We start from the raw sequence: 22,474 nt of genomic DNA, 5'->3' as shown, positions 1-22,474 counted from the left end.
GCAGATGTTGGTGTTCGCACAGGGGCCCCAGCAGGGAGGGCCCTTGCTGCATCGCTGCGTCCTCCTGCAGTCCAGTCGGCCGTGTAACATTACCTCGCGGAACAGGAGATTCAGTTTGCTGTTCCCGGGGCCGGACTGAAAGGAAGTGAACACTCAGTGTGTGCATTTCCTGTCAGTCCGGCCGGGAACAGGAACCTGATTCTCCTGTACCGCGTGGTTATGGTACACGGTCGACCGGACTGCAGGAGGACGCAGCAGTGCGGCAAGGGCCTTCCCTGCTGGGGTCCCTGGCCAGCTCGGGGGCCCCCTGGCCAGCTCGGGGCCCGAGGCAAATGCTTGCTTTGCCTGTCGGGTTCTGACGGGCCTGGCTGCAGGCTCTGTCGGCTACTCGCACCTGAGAAAGGTGTTTCACTTGTGCGTGTAGCTGGCACAGATCGACCACATCCACTCACTGCAACAGGAGCTCCACCAGCAGCACCACAACCGCAGCCACGTCCCTTATTTGACATTCTCCTCATATTTCTCAAACGTAGGATCTTGCCCTAAATGGGTGTTTTTTGAATAGCACAATAGAAGAACACTAGCTAAAGTGTTTATCTCACACCTACAGATATGCAGGAAACGCACCAAAAAAAACTTATTTGCCCAAAATATTTTTTTTTTGAATAGCACAATAGAAAAACAGTATGTAAAGTGTGTATCTCACACGTACAGATATGCAGGCAAGACTGCAAACACTGGAGGAAAAACTGTAAAATATATTTGTTTGCCCTAAATGGGTGTTTTTTGAATAGAACAATAGAAGAACACTAGCTAAAGTGTTTATCTCACACCTACAGATATGCAGGAAACGCACAAAAAAAAAATGTATTTGCCAAAAATATGGCGCAGACCAAAATGAGGGACAAATGAGGTGGAAACAGAGACAAAGGAACATTGCTCTAAATCAGGGACAGTCCCTCGAAATCAGGGACAGTTGGGAGCTATGCCAAAGGTATGCTTTGCAATGATGAATATGTTTTATCTCACAATATATTAATTCATCAACTGGTACATCAAAACTGCAAACATTGGCTATATCTTCTAAACCTGGCAATATGATAAGGCCGGCCATAGACAGTATGAATCTCGGCCAGTTCAGCAGGAGCCGGCTAAGAATCGAACCATGTATGGGCAGGCTGAATGTACCAAGTTGATCAATTGTATTTATTTGATTTTTTTTGGCGTGCGATTATCGCTAGTGGCTGATCGAGCCTTTAGCAATAATCACTGTCTTCTCAGGTTGTGGTAAGAGAGGGGATTTTTGCCAGAAGGGGAAGAGGATATTTGTGGGAGGGGTATATTTGCAAACAGAGTGGGAGAGAATTGTAGATGGGAGGGGGGATTTGGAGGGGGAGGATTTGTGCAAGAAGGGGGTATGAGGGAATTTGTGCTGGGAGGGGGGATTTGGTTAGTGGGTTTTATGCTAGAAGGAGGGGGAGAAAATTTGTATAAGGAGGGGGTCAGGGTAGAGGATTTGTATTAGGAGGGGGATTGGGAATTTTCAGAATAGATAGTGCTAGGCAGTGACGGTTCGTCCATCGAGGGCGCTTGAGCGCCGCCCCCTCTGGCTCTCACTGCCACTGAGTCTAATAACCTAGATTCATGCATTGCACGAATCTATGCTATTATCGCCGCTGCCGCTGTTCTATTCAGATGGTCGGCGCTCATATCCGGCCATCTGAATAACGGCAGCTGGTTGGCTGTACGGAAGTGCCTATCAGAGCCAACGGCTTTTCCGAGTACAGCCCTCGGGTCCCGGAAGCTTATACAAGGAACACACTAGGGATGCGCTCCTTGTATAAGGCATGACAGGCGTCTCAGCCAATCAGGTTGGCCGATTCTGGCTACCGGTAACCTGATTGGCTGAGACGCCTGTCAGTCATCGAGGGTGGTAGAAGACATCGAGGCACGTGGATGGCTGACTCCAGTAAAGGTAAGTGTAGGCGGGGGGGGAAAGGGGCACTTTACAGGGCACAGCGGCGACATCAATGGGCACAGTGGCGACAATAGGCACAGTGGGGACAATTAAAGGGCACAGCGGCGACAATTAAAGGGCACAGCGGTGACAATTAAAGGGCACAGTGGTGACAATTAAAGGGCACAGTGGTGACAATTGATGGCACAGTGGCTGTGTTTGATGGCATGGCACAGTGGCTGCGTTTGATGGCATGGCACAGTGGTGACAATTAATGGCACAGTGGCTGCGTTTGATGGCATTGCACAGTTGTGACAATTAATGGCACAGTGGCTGCATTTGATGGGCACAGTGAGGCTGCAATTTTTTTTTCGTTTGTGCCCCCCCCCCAAACATTTTGAGCACCAGCCGCCACTGCTGCTAGGCATTTCTTCCACTTTAACAGGCCGATCTTCAAGTGGTTTAAGTATAACTAAAGCTAATACTTTTTTTCACAAAGGTAGAGAAGGTTTTAAAACACTGTCAGGTTTTATTTTGCGTGCCATATTTGTCTCATTGGGGAGATTTCCCTTTACTTCCGGTCCTATAGGCTTAACAGGAAGTGAGAGGATATCTTTTCAATGTAAGGGAAATCCCCTCTTATGCCCCGTACACATGATCGGAGTCAAATGGACTTTTTCCATCGGATTTTGTGATCATGTGTAGCCCCATCAGAGTTTTTTCATTGGAAATTCAGATGAATTCTATCAGAATTTATATATAGAACATGTTCTATTTTTTTCTGATGGAATTCCGATGTGATTTGGCCGGGCAAAAGCACGATCGTGTGTACGCAGTAACGCGGCATTAGACAGCTGTCACAGGAACAAGTGTCCTCATTGGAAAAACTCCCCCTTTTTTTTTGTTCTGGTTTCAACTCAAAAATGTGGATGCATCCTCACTTTTATAACTGGTGACTAAATCTCCCTGATGGGGACACAGACAGCAATAAAAACCTGACAGCGGTCCTAAAGGAGTTGTAAAGGAAAAATTTGTTTTTGCTGAAATGACTGTTTACAGGGTATAGAGAAATAATAGTTAACTGATTCCTTTAAAAAATGATTAAAAATAGATACAAATCAATCATATAATGTACCTGCAGTTTCTAGTTTCGTTTTTGTATGTTGTTTCCTGCTTCTGTGCTGTACAGAGCCACAGAGCCAATACAGGGCAGTGATGGTTTGGAAAACGAAACTGATTGGTGTTGAGGGGTTTTAGACACACAGTAATCACACCTCCTTGATTAGTGACCACAGAGAGAAAGCTCCCAGTACTGTGGTTATCAGAAAACAGACAACCAGGAAGTGTGGAGATCAGAGAAGAATTACAGCAACTTGAGAGCAAAAACGAACAATGAGGACATGAAAACTGCACTGCATTAAAGCGGATGTTCCGCCAAAAAAAAAATATTAAAAGCCAGCAGCTACAAATACTGCAGCTGCTGACTTTTAATATTAGGACACTTACCTGTCCTGGAGTCCAGCGGCGTCCGCAGCAGATGACGAGCGATCGCTCGTCACCCTGCTGCTCCCCCCTCCATACACGCTGAGGGAACCAGGAAGTGAAGCGCTGCGGCTTCACTGCCCGGTTCCCTACGGCGCATGCGCGAGTCGCGCCACGCCTGCCGATTGGCTCCCGCTGTGTGCTGGGAGCCGAGTGTTCCCAGCACACAACGGGGGGGGGCGACGGGATGTGACGCAATGCCTGTCTTTTTCCTGTGAATGCCGGGCCGGAAGTGGGTGCAAATACCTGTCTTTAGACAGTTATCTGCACCCCCCCTCCCCCTGAAAGGTGTCAAATGTGACACCGGAGGGGGGAGGGTTCTGATCAGCGGGACTTCACTTTAGGGTGGAGAACCGCTTTAAGGTAAAGAAAGCTATTAAGATAAAAAAAAAAATTCCTTTACAAACCCTTTAACTTCTCACCACTTCTGAAAGATGTCTTCTTTATATGCAGGACTTCCATAACACTTCCATACCAGTAATTATGTTATCCAGGAACAACAATAAAAATCCATGAAAATTGCGTATTTTGCATTTAGATGTTAACACCATGAGGCTTATAATAAATGCAGCTATAATTATTATCCTTGTAAGCTCACTACTACACCTTTAACCGCTTGACCTTCTGTGTGCTGCTTCCCCCACTGCCCCCTCTCGATCCAGCATTGCGCACAAGAGCCTCGGCTGTCCTGGGTCTCTCCTCATTGGCTGAGACAGAAGTGGGAGCCATTGGCTCCCACTTCTATCAATCACAGCCAGTGAGCCAATAAGGAAAGAGTGGGGGTGAAGTCGAGCCTCGACTCTAGGTATCTAATGTATACATAGAGTGGTGCTCAGGAGTGAACATGCAGTGCCCCTATATTAAATGGTTTGCTATGGGGGGCACTGGTCGAAAAGAAGGGGCCAGGAGCACCAACAGGGGGCCCTAGAAGAGGATTGGGGCTGCTCTGTGCAAAACCACTGCACAGAGCAGGTAAGTATAACATATTGCTTATTTAAAAAAAAAAATATTGAACCTTTAATATCTCTTTAGACTTAGCCATAGTAATGATTAATGACTTTGTATTATAAAAGTGACTGAGTTGCGGTGACTTGCAAGAATATGCACTGTGCAGGATGCAAGGACCCGAAATATTCCTTGGAAGGTTGCCTGTATATAATGTATAATCTGTAAATGATGTATAATATGATTAGGATTTGTAGTTATGGGTTTATTCATATTGGCAGAAAAAAACGATACACACTAAGGGCCAGATTCAGGTAGATTTACGTTACGCAGCGGCCGCGTAACGTATCCCATTTACGTTACACCGCCGCTGGTTTACAGCGTAAGTGCCTGATTCACAAAGCACTTACCTGTAAACTTGCGGCGGTGTAACGTAAATCCGCTCGGCGCTAACCCGCCTAATTCAAATGGGGCGGGCACCATTTAAATTAGGCGCGTTCCCGCGCCGAGCGTACTGCGCATGCTCCGTCCGTCAAATTACCCGACGTGCATTGCGCTAAATGACGTCATTGGTTTGACGTTAACGTAAATGGCGTCCAGCGCCATTAACGGACGACTTACGCAAACGACGTGACATTTTAAATTTCGACGCGGGAACGACGGCCATACTTAACATTGGCTAGACCACCTAGGGCTTAGCTTTATCTTTACGACACGTATAGCTACGGAAACAACGTAAATTTAGATCGACGGGCATCGTGGACGTTCGTGAATCGCCGTAACTAGTCATTTGCATATTCTACGCCGACCGCAATGGCCTCGCCACCTAGCGGCCGGCCTAGAATTGCAGCCTAAGATCCGACGGTGTAACACAAGTTACACCTGTCGGATCTTAGGGCTATCTATGCGTAACTGATTCTATGAAACAGTCGCATAGATACGACAATCGTATCTCAGAGATACGACGGCGTATCAGGAGATACGCCGTTGTATCTCTTCTGTGAATCTGGCCCTATAATTTTGGGCGCTCTTAATGCACAGTACGGTAAGCGATGAGCCCATACACACAGCTGCGCCTATCTGCAAAAATGTGCGCTGTGTTTAGCTAGGCAGAAAAAAGTAGGACACTTCTGCATCCGGGACCACGCAGATCTGCAGATTTTACGCATGAACGCATCTAAACGCATCTAAACGCATAGACCCAGAAATGTGCCAGTCATTTGAATGAAAGAAGAATTGCGCTCATTTAATCGCTGTACGCATCTAAATGCGAGTACTTTAGGATGCGTATTTTCTGCAAGATCTTCTCCCAGCTCTGCCAATAAGAAGCTGCGTTCCTGCAGACAAGCCTGTGTGAATGGACACTATGATGTATGATCTACTTCACCAGAAGTGGCATTTGGGGGATTATTAGTTAAAAAAAATGTCCTGCAGTCCCAAAGGAAGTGTATAAGAAATGCCCCCTGTACTGAGCCTCATGATGTAGCAACACCTTGTATACACTGAGATACTTACTGCCTGAGCCCTATGTGTGTGTGTATATTCCCAATCACTGACATGGGACAGAATAGTCCATTCATAGTAATGAGAACACAGCTCCATTCATCAGTGCAGGTTACAGGATCATACTATACAGAGGGGTGTCCTCCTCACATTGGGGAAGATGAAAGAGCCCAGGGAGCTTATAGAGCCCCTTCTATAGTGTCTCCCACATGTCTACATCAAGGCCCCTCCCCTTCTGTCAGGCAGACCCCTCCCTTTACACTGGGCACGTTAGCTGGGTGACAGCAGAGGGCGATCCTGATTGGCTGGAAGTTTTTTTTTTTTTTCTCCTGAGCAGAGAACTTTTGTCTGAGGTTGTGTTCTCCCTCCCATCCTGTTTCCTCCCCAGGCTACCTCTCCCCCCAAGCCAAGCGCAGCATCACAGGGACACCTTCTTCTGTCTCCACATCTCCAGGGAGGGAGCTGGATTCTACTACTTCCATGTAAGCAGCACACACCAGCCCAGCACCATGTCCAGGTCCGATGAGGTCAACAGACTGACAGAGAATGTGTACAGAGTAAGTATTCTACAAGGATAAGCATTGCCTTTGCTGGGAGCTGACCCCCCAGTGTTGTGTACAGATCTCTGTATTGTTCTGATTGATGTATGCACAGCTCACCAACAAAGCCACATCCTCCCAAAAGCACAATGCGAAGGAAATGTCCTTCCAACTATCTGCTGCTGCAATACGTTACTCTGGGGTGGAAATGTGTATACTCAGCTTTGATTGATGCATGTAGAGCTCACCACCACAGCCAGATCCGCCTTCTGTCTAATGTTAGTAAAGGAGATAGTAGTTCAGCGAAATGTCTATCTGCTGTCTTTATCCAATTAAATACATTGCTGGATACTCTGTGGTGTAAATGTGCATACTCTGCTTTGATTGATGCATGTAGAGCTCACCGCCACAGCCAGACCCTCCTTCTACCTTGTTAGTAAATTAAATAGTAGTTTAGCTAAATGACTATCTACTGTCCTTAACCATTAAACACATTGCTGTATACTCTGTGGTGTAAATGTAGATACTCAGCTTTGATTGATGCATGTAGAGCTCACCACTACAGCCACTCTTTCTGCCTAATGCTAGTAAATAAATGTCATTCAAGCTACCAGCTGTATACAGCTAATGCTGGTATACTCTGTGGTGTAAATGTGCATACTCTGCTTTCATTTATGCATGTACAGCTCACCAGCACAGCCAGATCTCCCCTCCACATAATGCTACTAAATTAAATATGATTCCAACTACGTGCTGTAATACATTGCTGTGTACTGTGTAAGGTAAATGTGCATACTCTGCTTTAATTTATGCATGTAGAGCTCACCACCACAGCCAGATCCAGTAAATGAAATAGTAGTTTTGCTAAATTACTATACTGTCCTTAACCATTAAATACATTTCTGTATACTCTGTGATGTAAATGTAGATACTCTGCTTTGATTGATGCATGTACAGCTCACCACCACAGCCAGATCCTCCTAACTAATGTTAGTAAATGAAACATCATCCCAGCTATCTGCTGTAAAAATAATATATAGATATTGCTTGTTTACTCTGTGTTCTAAATGTGTATACTCAGCTTTGATTGATGCATGTACAGCTCACCACCACAGCCAGATCCTCCTTCTGTCTAATGTTAGTAAAGGAGATATCATTCCAGCTAAATGACAATCTGATGTCCCTAAACCATTATATACATTGCTGTATACTCTGTGGTGTAAATGTAGATACTCTGTGGTGTAAATGTAGATACTCTGTGGTGTAAATGTAGATACTCTGCTTTGATTGATGCATGTACAGCTCACCACCACAGCCAGATCCTCCTTCTGTCTAATGCTAGTAAATGAAACATAATTCCAGATATCTGCTGTGAAACTATTTAATATGATGCTGGCATACTCTGTGATGTAAATGTGCATATTTTGCTTTGATGGATGCATGCGCACCAGCACAGCCAGATCCTCCTTCTGTCTGATGTTAGTAAATGAGATGAGATATCATTCCAGCTAAATGACTATGTCCCTAAACCATTAAATACATTGCTACTCTGTGGTGTAAATGTAGATACTCTGCTTTGATTGATGCATGTACCAATCCTGGGGGAGCAAATTGGATCATGCTTTGCTCAGGTTTTTTGCCTTCCTCTGGATCAACTGTGGGTATAGGATTGTGTATATGGGATTGTATGATTTTTCCCCCTTTTATTGGTTGAACAAGATGAACTTGTGTCTTTTTTCAACCAGACTAACTATGTAACAATGTGCAGCTCACCACCAAAGCCAAATTATCCTTCTACCTACTGCTAGTAAATGAAAAATCTTCTGTGAAACTATTTAATATAATGCTGGTATACTCTGTGATGTAAATGGGCATCTTTTCTGCTTTGATTAATGCATGTACAGATCACCACCACAGCCAGATCCTCCTTCTGTCTAATGTTAGTAAATTAGATATCATTCCAGCTAAATGACTATCTGCTGCACATTGCTGTATACTCTGTGGTGTAAATGTAGATACTCAGCTTTGATTGATGCATGGTAGAGGTAGAGCTCACCGCCACAGCCAGATTTTCCTTCTGCCTAATGTTAGTAAATACAATATTCCAGCTGAATTATTATCTGCTGTCCTTAAACCACTAAATACATTGCTGTATACTCTGTAGTGCAAATGTAGATAGAATATACACCACCTCAGCCAGATCTTCCTTCTGCCCAAAGCTAGTAAAAGAAACATCTTTCCAGCTAACTTCTGTAAAACAATTTACTATAATGCTGGTATACTCTGTGGTATAATGGTACATATTCTGCTTTGATTGATGCATGTACATCTCAAGTCACCACCATAGCCGGACCCCCCTTCTGACTAATGCTAGTAAATGAGATATCAGTCCAGCTAAATGACTATCTGCTGTCCTTAAACCATTAAATACATTGCTGTACATTGTGTAGTGTAAATGGAGATACTCAGCTTTGATTGATGTATGTACAGCTCACCACCACAGCCAGATCCTCCTTCTACTTGATGCTAGTAAATGAAAAATGATTCTAGCCAACTTCTGTAAAACCATTGCTGGTATGCACTGTGATTTACATGTATACACTTCACTTTGATTGATGCACATATAGGATTACTACTACTGTCTGTGAAATGTCCTCAGAGTCTGATTCTCAGCCTGTCTAATGGTAATAAATGAAATAGCAACCTAGCTGTTATCTGCTATAAAACCACTGAATACAATATATACTCTGTGGCAGTGGCGGCTGGTGCTCAATTGCAGCCTCACTGTGCCACCAATTTCAGCCACTGTGCCCATAAAATGAAGCCACTGTGCCATCAAATGCAGCCACTGTGCCTTCGAATGCAGCCACTGTGCCCATAAAACTAAGCCACTGTGCCCCATAAAACAAAGCCACTGTGCCATCAAATGCAGCCACTGTGCCTTCAAATGCAGCCACTGTGCCCATAAAACTAAGCCACTGTGCCCCATAAAACAAAGCCACTGTGCCCCATAAAACAAAGCCACTGTGCCCCATAAAACAAAGCCACTGTGCCATCAAATGCAGTCACTGTGTCTTCAAATGCAGCCACTGTGCGCATAAAATGCAGCGCCTGTGCCCATCATATGCAGCCTCTGTGTCCATCATATTCAGCTTGTGTCCATCATATGCAGCCTCTGTGCCCATCTAATGTAGCCGGTATGCCCATTATATGCAGCCTGTGTGCCCATCATATGCAGCTTCTGTGCCCATCATATGCAGCTTCTGTGCCCATCATATGTAGCCTCTGTGGTCATCATATGTAGCCTGTGCCCATCATATGTAGCCTCTGTGCCCATCATATGTAGCCTGTGTGCCCATCATATGCAGCCTGTGTGCACATCATATGCAGCCTGTGTGCACATCATATGCAGCCTGCGTGCCCATCATATGCAGCCTCTGTGCCCATCATATGCAGCCTCTGTGACCCCCTCTGCTTGCCATCTGACCGGCACACACTTACTCCATCCTGGTGGCGGCGAGCTGTGGGACATGCAGCAAGTGATGGAGGCGTGCTCCTATGTCCTCCATGACTCTCTGTCCTCCAGGTCTTCCGTTCCGTTAGGCGTCCAATCAGGAAGCCTGTGCCTTCAGCCAATCAGGTGACAGGTATTAGTTCTGCACCTCCTGATTGGCTGAGAGGCGGCTCAGTGTTAGCAAAGCAAATATTCATTCAATGCTTTGCCCTTGCAGTACTGCTTTTCTGAAGCCTAGTAGAGCCTATGACTAAAACTAAAACAATTGAGATTACTAAAATACGACTAAAATGCCATTTTAGTCAAAAGACTAAAACTAAATTGAAATTTGACTTCAAAATTAACACTGGTCTGTAGTGCATGTTCATACCTCAATACCGTAAATAATAACATATTCGATTTTTCATTCCAGCAGTATATAATGAGTTTGGAAATAATGCTTAAATAATGCATTACAATTTAATTACACCCATTAGATTTTAGATGACTAAAATGAGTTTTAGTCAACTAAAATGTACTAGAGATTTAGTTGACTAAAATACTAAAAGAATTGCAGAAGACTTAAATGGGACTAAAAATAAAATTCCATTTTAGTCCTGAGACTAAAACTAAATCGAAATTTGCTGCCAAAATTTACACTGTAATTCAGGCGCCTGGCGACCAAAAAGGTTGTTTACAGCGGCCATGGATAGATCCATACAATGCATGAATCTATCCATTCTACACAGAGGGTGGAGGGCCCTATAGAATAAAATGGCGGTCATTGTAATACTTTCTGTCACACCATATTTGCGCAGTAGTCTTACAAGCGTACTTTTTTTGGGAAAAAATACACTTTAATTAAAAAATAAAACAGTTTTTTTTATAGTGTGAAAGATAATGTTACACCAAGTAAATTGATACCCAACATGTCATGCTTCAAAATTGCGTCTGCTCGTGGAATGGCGACAAACTTTTACCCTTTTAAATCTCCATAGGCGATGTTTAAAAAATTCTACAGGTTGCATGTTTTGAGTTACAGAGGAGGTCTGGGGCTAGAATTATTGCTCTCACTCTACCAATTGCGGCGATACCTAACATGTGTGGTTTGAACTCCGCTTTCATATGCAGGCGCTACTCACGTATGCGTTTGCTTCTGCATGCGACCTCCTTGGGACGGGGCTCATTCCTGGCTCCTAACTTTTTTTAGCTGGCTCCTAGATTCCAAGAAAATTTGTCAAGCCCTGCAATAGGCTACCTAGATATTTTCTGCTATCTATGTGTTCTAATAGTAGTAAATTAAATATTTTTTCGTGGAACAAACAAAATTCTAATTGTGGCAGCAAGAAAGAAGCTTCTGACTACAGTTTTTTCTACGAATATTTGAAGGGCTTTAGTCTGCCCAATGGTAATAAATGAAATAGCATTCTAGTTAATATGCCATCTGTTGTAAAACCATCAGGGCTCAAGTCCTGCGGGAATGCGTGGGAACGGAGTCCCTGCACTTTTTTCACAGCAGGAACGCAGTTCCCTTTGCAGGACTAGAGCAGCTGAGCCGCCCAAGCTAATCCTTCACTAAGCGGCGATGCCCAGCTCGAGTCACTGTCAGGGGAACCTTAGTAATCTTTTATGTTACTGGCCGCTTCCTGTATATGGATTCATCGGGTAGTGTGCGGGTATTCCGTCACTTCCTCGATGCCGCAATGTCTCCTGGGAGCTTTTGTCAATGTTTCCAGGAGCCATTGCGGAGGTCTGCCGCGAGTTATCGCGGGATTTAGAATGAACTTGCTTAAAGACCTCCGCAATGTCTCCTGGCAACAATGACAAAAGCTCCCAGAAGACATTGCGGCATTGAGGAAGTGACGGAATACCGGCACACTACCCGATGAATCCATGTACAGGAAGCGGCCAGTAACATAAAGGATTACTAAGGTACAGTGGATCGAAAAAAACCAAAAACATGCGGTTTAGTAATTATGCATATGAGCGTATCATTTTTTTTTTTTGGTGGGGGAGTGGATCTTGGATGGGAGTTCCCACACTTTTTTCCCCAGGACTTGACCCCTGAAAACCATTGAATACAATGCTGGTATACTCTGTAAAGTGAAGACTCTGGCTTATGCATGGGACAAACATAGATTTATATTCTGACAAAAAGTTTAAAAAACATTTTCTGCTCGCTAACTAAATGCTTATATTCTGTGCTTAAACCTTTGACTGATGCATGTACATCGAGATTCTGGCTCATGTGTGGACAAACGTAGATATACTGTGTACTAATAATGGTTTAAAAAATAAAATAGGTGCAGACTTAAACACTTACTTATAATACCCCATCACTGGTTTTAATGGGAGGAATAGTTCTCCATTGTTGATATCAATGAGAAGAATAGTGCCCCATTGATGGTGTCAGTAGAGGGAATGGTGCTCCATCATTGGTGTCAGTTGTTGGAATAGTGCCCCAGAGCAAGCAAAGGGGGACATCTGGTCCCCCAGGGTCACAGGGCCTGATCCACAAAAACCCGGCGTAACTTAATTTTTCCCGTTTAAGTTACACCGCCGCAAAATCTCTACCTAAGTGCCCGATCCACAAAGCACTTACCTAGAAATTTTGAGCGGTGTAACTTAAATCCGTCCGGCGCAAGGCGTTCCTAATCTAATGTACTGCGCATGCTCCCGACGCGATTTTCCCGACGTGCTTTGCGTGAAGTTACGTTACGCCGAGTTTTGTGAATCGCGCCGGGTAAAAAAAGTTGCGATGGAAAAAAAAAAATTAAAAAAAAAAATTGACAGCGTCGTGGGAAATAAGGGTCTACTTTTACAAGGTGTAAACAGTTTACACTTTGTAAAAGCAGCCCTAATTTTGCGACAGGAAACTAATACTTAAAGCGGTAGTTCACCCTGACCCACATGATGTTACCATCGAGACAGGCATTGTAGCGCGAGCTACAGTATGCCTGTCCCGATTTTTTTAACCCCGTACTCACCTCGTAGTCGTCCATCGTAGATTCCGGCTCCCGCGGGGAATGGGCGTGCCTATGGAGAGGGAGGATGATTGACGGCCGGCCCTGGCACGTCACTCTCCCCGAAGACAGCCGGAGTAGGTCTCGGCTCTTCACGGCGCGTGCGCACAGGCTATGCGCACGCGTCGTGAAGACCAAGCCTATTTCGGCTATTTCCGGAGAAGCGTGACGCGCCAGAGCCGGCCGTCAATCATCCTCCGTCTCCAGAGGCACGCCCATTCCCCGGTATCTTCGATGGACGACTACAAGGTGAGTATGGGGGGAAAAAATTCGGGACAGGCATACTGTAGCTCGCGCTACAGTGCCTGATTTAAAGGTAAAAGAAAAAAAATTTTTTTTTTCCTGTCGATAGGGTGAACCCCCGCTTTAAAAGCTTCGTGGATCTCCGTAAGTGCTAATTTGCATACCCGACGATGGATTTCGACGAGAAATGCCCCCAGCGGCGGCTGCGGTACTGCATCCTAAGATCCGACAGTGTAAGTCCTTTACACATGTCGGATCTTCTGCCTATCTATGAGAAACTGATTCTGTGGATCAGTTCCATAGATAGAAACAGGGATACGACGGCGTATCAGTAGATACGCCGGCGTATCCCTTTTGTGGATCAGGCCCACAGTTTGGAGACTATTGACTTAAGCCCTGTACATACGCTCGGTTTCCTCAGCGGTGAAAAGTCCGCTGAGAAAACCGAGGGGAAAGCCGAGAACCCGGCAGGAAAACCGCCATGGAGATTTGGCCTGGGAATTCCAGCCCTGTGTATGCTCCATCAGCACTTCCTCGCAGTCTTTTCAATAGGTAAGTATTAGATCTGGCAGAAAGAAAAATGCCAGGAATCCCGACATGAAAATAGAGAGCAGGTTTTTCCGACGGGATTCCTGGCTGTTTTCCTGACGAGAAAACTGAGAGGAAGCAAACACACGTCCGGTTTTCCCAGCCAAAAGCTCTCCTGGCAGTTTTCCCGATGGAAAAAAGGTTGTGTGTACGAGGCTTTAGAGTTTGTTTAGACTTGCGGTTGAGGGGTGTAAAAACTGCCACTTTAAGCTGCAAAGGCAGTGGGCGGGGATATTTTCATGGCACGGTCAAGATGATTTGCTTCACGTCTGTGGCAAAAAAGATTGCTCCTGTCACACTGACCAAGCAGTACCGCCACGAACATGACCCATTCAAGTGAATGGAGGTGACACCAAAATCTGAATGTGGATTGCTCATCAGAGTTGTGACAGGCCTGAGACTTTTTCTAAACTTGGGTGTTCTATGTGTTTCTATGTCTATTGGCAGTAAAGGAAACATTCTAGCATTCTAGCTAAGTGCTTTTTTTTTTTTTTTTTTTTAATGTAATGCATTGCTGGTGTAGTATTGATTGCCGCACATATCGCTCCTCTGTGACATGTCCTCAAAGTCTGATTCTCAGACTGCCTAATGGCAATAAATGAAATGACATTCTAGTTAATTGCTATGCTATCTGCTGTTAAACCATTTGATACATTGTTGGTATACAAAGAGCAGAGTAGCATTAAAATAAACAAACAAAACAAAGCAAAAAAGAAACAGTATCAACTTTAAAAACTAGACTAGAGCAAAGCTTGCTAATACCTGGTATCTAACTTATCCCATATTTCCCTGGCTGTGTAGAATGACTTCAGTGATATTGTTTATTGATGGGTGGAGGGTTAGATACTGGCCATACACTTATTGATCCAAACGTTCAGTAAAAAGATCACTTTGATATTCTTATCAACTTTAGCAATCGTTTTTTCACTCTCATGTTGATTTCTTCAGACCAAATTTGTAGGATCAAAGAAAGAAGTGATTGGGTGGGTTGAAAATCTTTGATTGCATGCAGACTGATCACATGACACAATCAATGGGCTGAAGCTGTATTTTATTTTTTATTTTAATTTTTTTCACTAAACTTTTGACAATGAAAGTGGACACTTTGACAAAGGTGAATTTAGCATTTGTGTTAAAACAAATGATCACCGTAGACATCCTATTCATTGAAGCAACTAAATTAAATGGGTGGCTGCATGAAAAAGGTGTGCTTGATTTGCATTAGAAACTCTTAAAGCACATTAGGGCTCTTTCACACGGAGCGGACCGGTTCTGGGTCCGCTCCGTGTGTCTCCGTCGGCTCAGCGGGGATCCCCGCTCAGCTGTCGGCGGATAGGGCGGTCCCCGCACACAGTGCAGGGACCGCCCTGTCTCAGCTCCGCTCTGCCCTATGGGGAACCGGATGCAGACGGACCATCTGTCCGTCTGCATCAGTTCTGTTCCGCCGGACGGAAGAAAAATAGGGTTTTCTTCCGTCCGAAAACCAGATCCCGACGGACGCTAGCGGATGCTCCATCCGCTAACGGACGCGATCCCATAGGGATGTATTACAAGTCCATTAACGGACTTGTAACGGACAGGCGGAGCGGACGTCTGAAAGGGCCTTACGCTGTAAACCCAAAAGCAAACATTTATTATATTGCAGCTTACCAGTTATTAGACGCGGAGGATGGATATGTTTAAATTTTTAAGCTGCAATTTGTTAATTTGTTTAATACAACCCTAAGCTGGCCGTACAGAATTTTGGTTCATTCCCCTGAATGAGAAGTTCTAAAGCCCCATACTAGGGATGAGCCGAACACCCCCCTGTTCGGTTCGCACCAGAACTTGCGAACACACCAAATGTTCGTGTGAACTTTAGAACCCTATTAAAGTCTATGGGACTCGAACGTTTGAAATCTAAAGTTCTAATTTTAAAGGCTAATATGCAAGTTATTGTCCTAAAAAGTGTTTGGGGACCTGGGTCCTGTCCCAGGGGACATGTATCAATGCAAAAAAAAGTTTTAAAAATGGCCGTTTTTTCGGGAGCAGTGAATTTAATAATGCTAAAAGTGAAACAATAAAAGTGAAATATTCCTTTAAATTTCGTACCTAGGGGGGTGTAAAGTTAGCATGTGAAATAGCGCATGTTTCCCATACTTAGAACTGTCCCTGTACAAAGTGTCATTTCTGAAAGAAAAAAAGGCATTTAAAACCAGACTTGCGGCTATAATGAATTGTCGGCTCCCGGCAATTCAGAGAGGATTCATTCATAAATAAAAATAAAAAAATAGCTTGGGGGTCCCCCCAAATTCAATTACCAGGCCCTTCAGGTATGGATATTAAGGGGAACCCCGCCGTCAATTAAAAAAAATGACGTGGGGGGCCCCCCCAAATAACCATTCCAGACGCTACAGGTCTGGTGTGGATTTTAAGGGGAGCTCCACCCCAAATTAAAAAAAAAAAACGGCGTGGAGTTCCCCCAAAAATCCACACCAGACCCCTTATCCGAGCACATTAACCTGGCCGGCCGCAGAAAAGAGGGGGGGACAGAGTGCGGCCCCCCCCTCTCCTGAACCGTACCAGGCCACATGCCCTCAACATGGGGAGGATGTCCCCATGTTGATGGGGACAAGGGCCTCATCCCCACAACCCTTGCCCGGTGGTTGTGGGGGTCTGCGGGCGGGGGGCTTATCAGAATCTGGAAGACCCCTTTAACAAAGGGGACCCCCAGATCCTGGCCCCCCCCTATGTGAATTGGTAATGGGGTACATTGTACCTCTACCATTTTACGAAGGAAGTGTAAATAGTTGTAAAAAAACACACACACACACACCGTAGAAAAAAGTCCTTTATTAATAAAAAAAATGAAAATAAATCCAGCGGTGGTAATCCACTCGGTCCGGTTCCCTGCACCAACGTTGTCTGTATCCAGCGACGGTTAATCTCCTCATCCGGGATCCAGAGCGCAGCGTCGCCTCCCTCCTCTCTCCGCCGGACACAGCCCGGCGAATGACGCGGGTGAAGCTGTGACATTTCTGTTATTGGCGGGGCCACCCGTCACATGGCCAAGAAACCCGAGCGTCTGTATACTTACCTGTCGCCGTGGACCTTAGAACGAGGCGTCGGTGTCCCTTCCGGTCCACGCCGAGGCAGCTGACATTTTGTCTCGGCGTGTCTTCCAGGTATCGCGGCTCCAGCGCTGTGAGTGGCTGGAGCCACGATGTCGTCACTCCCGCACATGCACGCGGGAGACTTTATTCCAGCAAGGTCCGGTGTCTGCCGGGCCTTAAGGCGAAAATCCCCTGTGCGCATGCGCCGCTGCATTCAGAGGCTTATTGCGAGGGTAATATCTCCTAAACCGTCAAGGTTTAGGAGATATTTTTTTTACCTACAGCTAAGCTTTATTATAGGCTTACCTGTAGGTAAAAGTTAAAAACGTTACAACCAGTTGTTTTCTGATCTGCAAAATCTGTCACTTCCATAGCTGCAGGTTGTTAACGTAATGGTGGTAAGAACACCTGACTTTATCGCTTATATCAGTACAAAAACTCATGCAAATTCTGACTTGAATTAGGCGCTGGTAGCTGGGCTCTCAGGCCATTCTGGAGGGCCAGACTGAGAACCCGAAGGTGCGTACAAGTACCTTATGATGCCTGCACTTGCAGGACTGAGTTGCTTTGAGTCTCTTTATTTGTAAAGACTGGTTTACTTGAAACATAAAAGTAATATCATAGCTATTAATTTTAGGACCCCTTATACATTCTCTTGTAAGTTACATCTGATCAATCATATCATTTACAAAGTTGCTGACAACTTTTACAAGCTCTGACCACGTAGATCCAGCCACAGCAGTGTTTTTGTTGTCTGGGAAGTGTCTGAAAATGTTCTTACTTCCAGGGCCTCTTCTTGGCCACCACATCCCTGGGTGTTTGCTGTATTTGATGCTTGGGCCGGCCAACCAGAAACGGAACGTTCCCACAAATAGCAGATGTGAAAAATTAACTCCGTCTTCAAATCATTTCATACATATCAGCCATATGATTCCATTCTCACAGGTCCGCACAGTGGTAACCAGACATAAAAGGCAGACATTATGTTATGATTAATGTGTATGTAAACTCATAAACAATAGTTGGCCCTTTTTGCTCCATTTTGATCTGTTAAATATTCCAGTGAAAGTCTTTTATTATATCTGTTCAACAAGTGCAAAAAATAGCTGTTCATTCAGAAATCTTATGAACTGAAAACATTTATGTACTCTTTGGGCCAGATTCTCAAAGGCGTTACGACGGCGCAACACCATTAGCGCCGTCGTAACTCCTCATCTGAGCCCCGGGTATCTATGCGACTGATTCTTAGAATCAGTTGCGCATAGATAACCATTAGATCTGACATGCGTAAGGCTGTTACGCTGTCAGATCTTAAAAGTAATTTTTTTTCCCGCCGCTAGGTGTCGCATCGTCGTTTTCCCCGTCGTCTATGCAAATGAGGTAAGTACGCGAGATTCCCGAACCTACGCGCGTCCGACGCTGAGAATTTACGTCGTTTCCGTAGCTTACGCGACGCGTAAGGTTGCCCCTGCTATTAGCAGGGGCAACCAATGTTAACTATGGCCGTCGTTCCCACGTCAAAGTTTAAAAAAAATACGTCGTTTGCGTAAGACGTCCGTGAATGGCGCTGGACGCCATTTACGTAAACGTCTAAGCAAATGACGTCGGGGCGACGTCATTTAGCGCAATGCACGTCAGGTAATTTACCCGACGGAGCATGCGCAGTACGCTCGGCGCGCCTAATTTAAATGGTGCCCGCCCCATTTGAATTGGGCGGGCTTGCGCCGAGCGAATTAACGATACACCGCCGCAAGTTTACAGGTAAGTGTTCTGAGAATCAGGATGTAAACCTGTAAACCTGCGGCGGTGTAGCGTACAGCACATACATTACGCTGCCCAGGAGCAACGTAAATGTATGAGAATCTGGCCCTATGTCTCTGGACTGTTATCAGTTAGCATTGTTCCCTGCTATTGCATGGGACTACGAAACAACTCGCCAATTATGGAGGGAAGTGTTATGTAGTCCTAATACAGTGTTATGTCGTCAGAGCACATTCCCTATCCTATACCAGGTTGAAATAAAGACATCCAGGGATGTCCACGAGTGTCACAGCCTTTCCGAAAATTCTCCCGATTGGCTGAGAAACAGCAGCAGCGCAATTGGCTGCCACTGCTGTCAATCAAAGTTAGCTAGCCAATCGGGAGAGAGGGCCAGGTTGGGGTTCCATGTCTGAATGGACACAGGGAGCTGTGACTCAGCCAGGGCCCAGGATCACAGAAGAGGGACCTGAGAAGAGGAGGATCCAGGCTGCTTTGTGAAAATCCACAAGGTAAGTATTAGAGGTGCACCGACTGGAAATTTTGGTGCCGAAATGGAAGCCGAAAATGCAGGATGCACTTAGCTGAAAACCGAAACCAAAAATGACAGTTTTATTTTAAATATTTATATATATAATTGTATTCGACTTATATGAATATGATTTGGCCATAATATGAATCTATTGTTGGTCATTATTGCCACCTTTAGTGCAAGAAAAGCTCAAGGAAAATACAGTCTGCAGTCTCTGACCATCTCTGGTATAATATCCTCAGTCTATAACCATCTCTTGTATCATGTCTGCGATCTCTTACTTTCCCATTCGCTGCACCTCTAGCAGACATGATACAGGAGATGGTCAGAGACTGCAGACATAGTACAGGAGATGGTCAGAGACTGCAGACATGATACAAGAGATCTGTGCAGCCTCACCAGTGCCTATCAAATGCAGCCTACCAGTGCCCATCAGATGCAGCCTTGCCAGTGCCCATCAGATGCAGCCTACCATTGCGGTGCCCTTCAGATGCAGCCTACCAGTGCGGTGCCCTTCAGATGCAGCCTACCAGTGCGGTGCCCTTCAGATGCAGCCTACCAGTGCGGTGCCCTTCAGATGCAGCCTACCAGTGCGGTGCCCTTCAGATGCAGCCTACCAGTGCGGTGCCCTTCAGATGCAGCCTACCAGTGCGGTGCCCTTCAGATGCAGCCTACCAGTGTTTATCAGATGCAGCCTTGAAAGTGTCCATCGGATGCAGCCTTGCCAGTGTCCATCGGATGCAGCCTTGCCAGTGTCCATCGGATGCAGCCTTGCCAGTGTCCATCAGATGCAGCCTTGCCAGTGTCCATCAGATGCAGCCTTGCCAGTGTCCATCAGATGCAGCCTTGCCAGTGTCCATCAGATGCAGCCTTGCCAGTGTCCATCAGATGCAGCCTTGCCAGTGTCCATCAGATGCAGCCTTGCCAGTGTCCATCAGATGCAGCCTTGCCAGTGTCCATCAGATGCAGCCTTGCCAGTGTCCATCAGATGCAGCTTACCAGTGTCCATCAGATGCAGCTTACCAGTGTCCATCAGATGCAGCTTACCAGTGTCCATCAGATGTAGCTTGCCAGTGCCCACCAGATGCAGCCTATCAGTGCCCACCAGATGCAGCCTACCAGTGCCCATTAGATGCAGCCTTGCCAGTGCCCGGATCACACAGAGATCAGCTTACCAGAGCTAGCCTGTCATTCACTGTGCCCCAAAACTATTTTTTCCAGACCCATTTTAGGATTTCACCCACAGTTTAATCACCACTGATCTGATGTATGCTTGTGGATGATTGCACTGTTTTCTGTACTGCTAATCAGAGTATGTACTGGTTAGACATACCCCATCAATCACAGTCTATGGGGGGGCTTTGTTTTCCCAGCAGAGCTGCCTGAGAACAATGCCTTTTCTTGATCGGCTTCAGGAATATTGAGGTCATACCATATGTTATGTACTGATTTTTACTACTGCCTTTTTTGTTACAAACACTGAATAGGTCAGGCTCCTCTGGGCAACATGTCATGGGGCCATAAAAATACTCAGTCAGCTATTACTTTACTTATCATTTGTAGGCCACTAGCCAGGCCTTGATATAAGCACAGCTGTTAAAAAGGGGCCAATCATTCACAGATGACAGTCTCGAAATAAAAAAGATTTGGTTAAAAGCTGAATGGAAGTAGGTCTATTGTCCCTTCTTATAAACCCTGTGACATCAGTTAGTGTATGGTGTACCAGCAGACTATGTGCCTTATTCATGTACAGCAAGCCTTGGCCTTATCTTGGGGAATCACTAGAAATTGTAAAAAAAAGTCCAGCAAAGAAAAAGGTTATCCAGAGGTAATAATTGGTACCCTTAGGCCTAAGGCCCCTTTCACACAAGGCATTGTGTGAAAGGGGCATTCCCCTATTCTGTCTAGTGACACTGTCACTGATGGCTGTTCCCCGTGATCGGGAACGGTCATCAGTGACGTGTCACGTGTAGCCACGCCCCCTAACAGTAAGAATCACTCTCTAGTACTGACTTAACCCCTACAGCGCCACCTAGTGGTTAACTCCTTCACTGCCAGTGTAATTTTCACAGTAATCAGTGCATTTTTACAGCACTGATCGCTGTAAAAATGACAATGGTCCCAAAAATGTGTCAAAGGTGTCTGGTGTGTCCGCCATAATGTCGCAGTCACGATAAACATCGCTGATCGCCGCCATTACTAGTAAAAATAAAATTATTAATAAAAATTCCATAAAACTATTCCCTATTTTGTAGACGCTATAACTTTTGTGCAAACCAATCAATATATGCTTATTGCGATTTTTTTTTTACCAAAAATATGTAGAAGAATACATAATCGGCCTAAACTGAGGGAAAAAAATATTTTTTTATATATTTTTTGGGGGATATTTTTGTTTATTGCGCAAAAAAAAAAACGCAGAGGTGATCAAATAACACCAAAAGAATGCTCAATTTGTGGGGAAAAAGGATGTCAATTTTGTTTGGGAGCCACGTTGCACGACCGTGCAATTGTCAGTTAAAGCGACGCAGAGCCTAATCGCAAAAAGTGGCTTGGTCTTTGACCAGCGTAATGGTCCGGGGCTTAAGTGGTTAAAGAGTCGTCCAATCAAAACAGATTTGTTATGGGTGGATGCTAGGGGTGCAACAGATCAAAAAACTCACGGTTCGGATTGTTCCTCGGATTAGAGTCACGGATCGAATCTTTTTTCGGATCAGTAGAAAAAAAAAAAAAGACAAGACAAACATAAGTTTTGTCTTTGTTTACTTGAAAATATATATAATCAAGTTAAAGTGCACAAGGCATAATATCTTCTTTTTAACATAATGAAAAACAACTTCAAGTGCAACATAAAAGGGCATATCTTCTTCCTTGAAACATGGACCAATGGGCAATGAGCAGGCCCGGACTGGGACAAAAAATAGGCCCGGGCATTTTAGACTGAGCAGCCTGGGGGGGGGGGGGGGGGGGCACGCGGCGGGGGTTAATGATGGGATGCCCGCACAGAGAGAGAGACTGCTCCACATTTGTGGCACAGAGAGAGAAATCGCTCCACATTGCTGGAACAGAGAGAAATCGTTGGACATTTCCCATTGTTGTACTGAAGTCAGTTGATAGATCGGAGTCTGTATAACCAGTCTGCACATTGATAGATTGAAAATCTGCCAGTTCAGCAGAAATTTCAATCTATTTATGATGGCCTAAGTCCACCAGTCTCTGAGTTTAATAATATCCTCAAATCTTCAGAAAGGGGTTCTCA

The 22,474-nt window shown here is 45.1% G+C and overlaps 1 protein-coding gene across 1 annotated transcript in view; it reads left to right on the top strand.

The window, feature by feature from the left end:
- The first annotated feature begins 6,281 nt into the window (after window positions 1-6,281).
- Window positions 6,282-22,474, top strand: part of LOC120915307 (brain-specific angiogenesis inhibitor 1-associated protein 2-like) — a 189,585-nt gene continuing 173,392 nt past the window's right edge. Inside the window, exon 1 of the mRNA XM_040325687.1 lies at window positions 6,282-6,504. Within this exon, the coding sequence (XP_040181621.1) occupies window positions 6,457-6,504 (48 nt within the window). The 5' untranslated portion in view covers window positions 6,282-6,456. The remainder of the gene's footprint in view (window positions 6,505-22,474) is intronic.

Source organism: Rana temporaria, chromosome 10 (genome assembly GCF_905171775.1).
Source record: "Rana temporaria chromosome 10, aRanTem1.1, whole genome shotgun sequence".
Taxonomy (NCBI): Eukaryota; Metazoa; Chordata; class Amphibia; order Anura; family Ranidae; genus Rana; species Rana temporaria.
The sequence above is the reverse complement of the archived record's forward strand: the minus strand, read 5'-3'. Positions and strand labels throughout refer to the sequence as shown.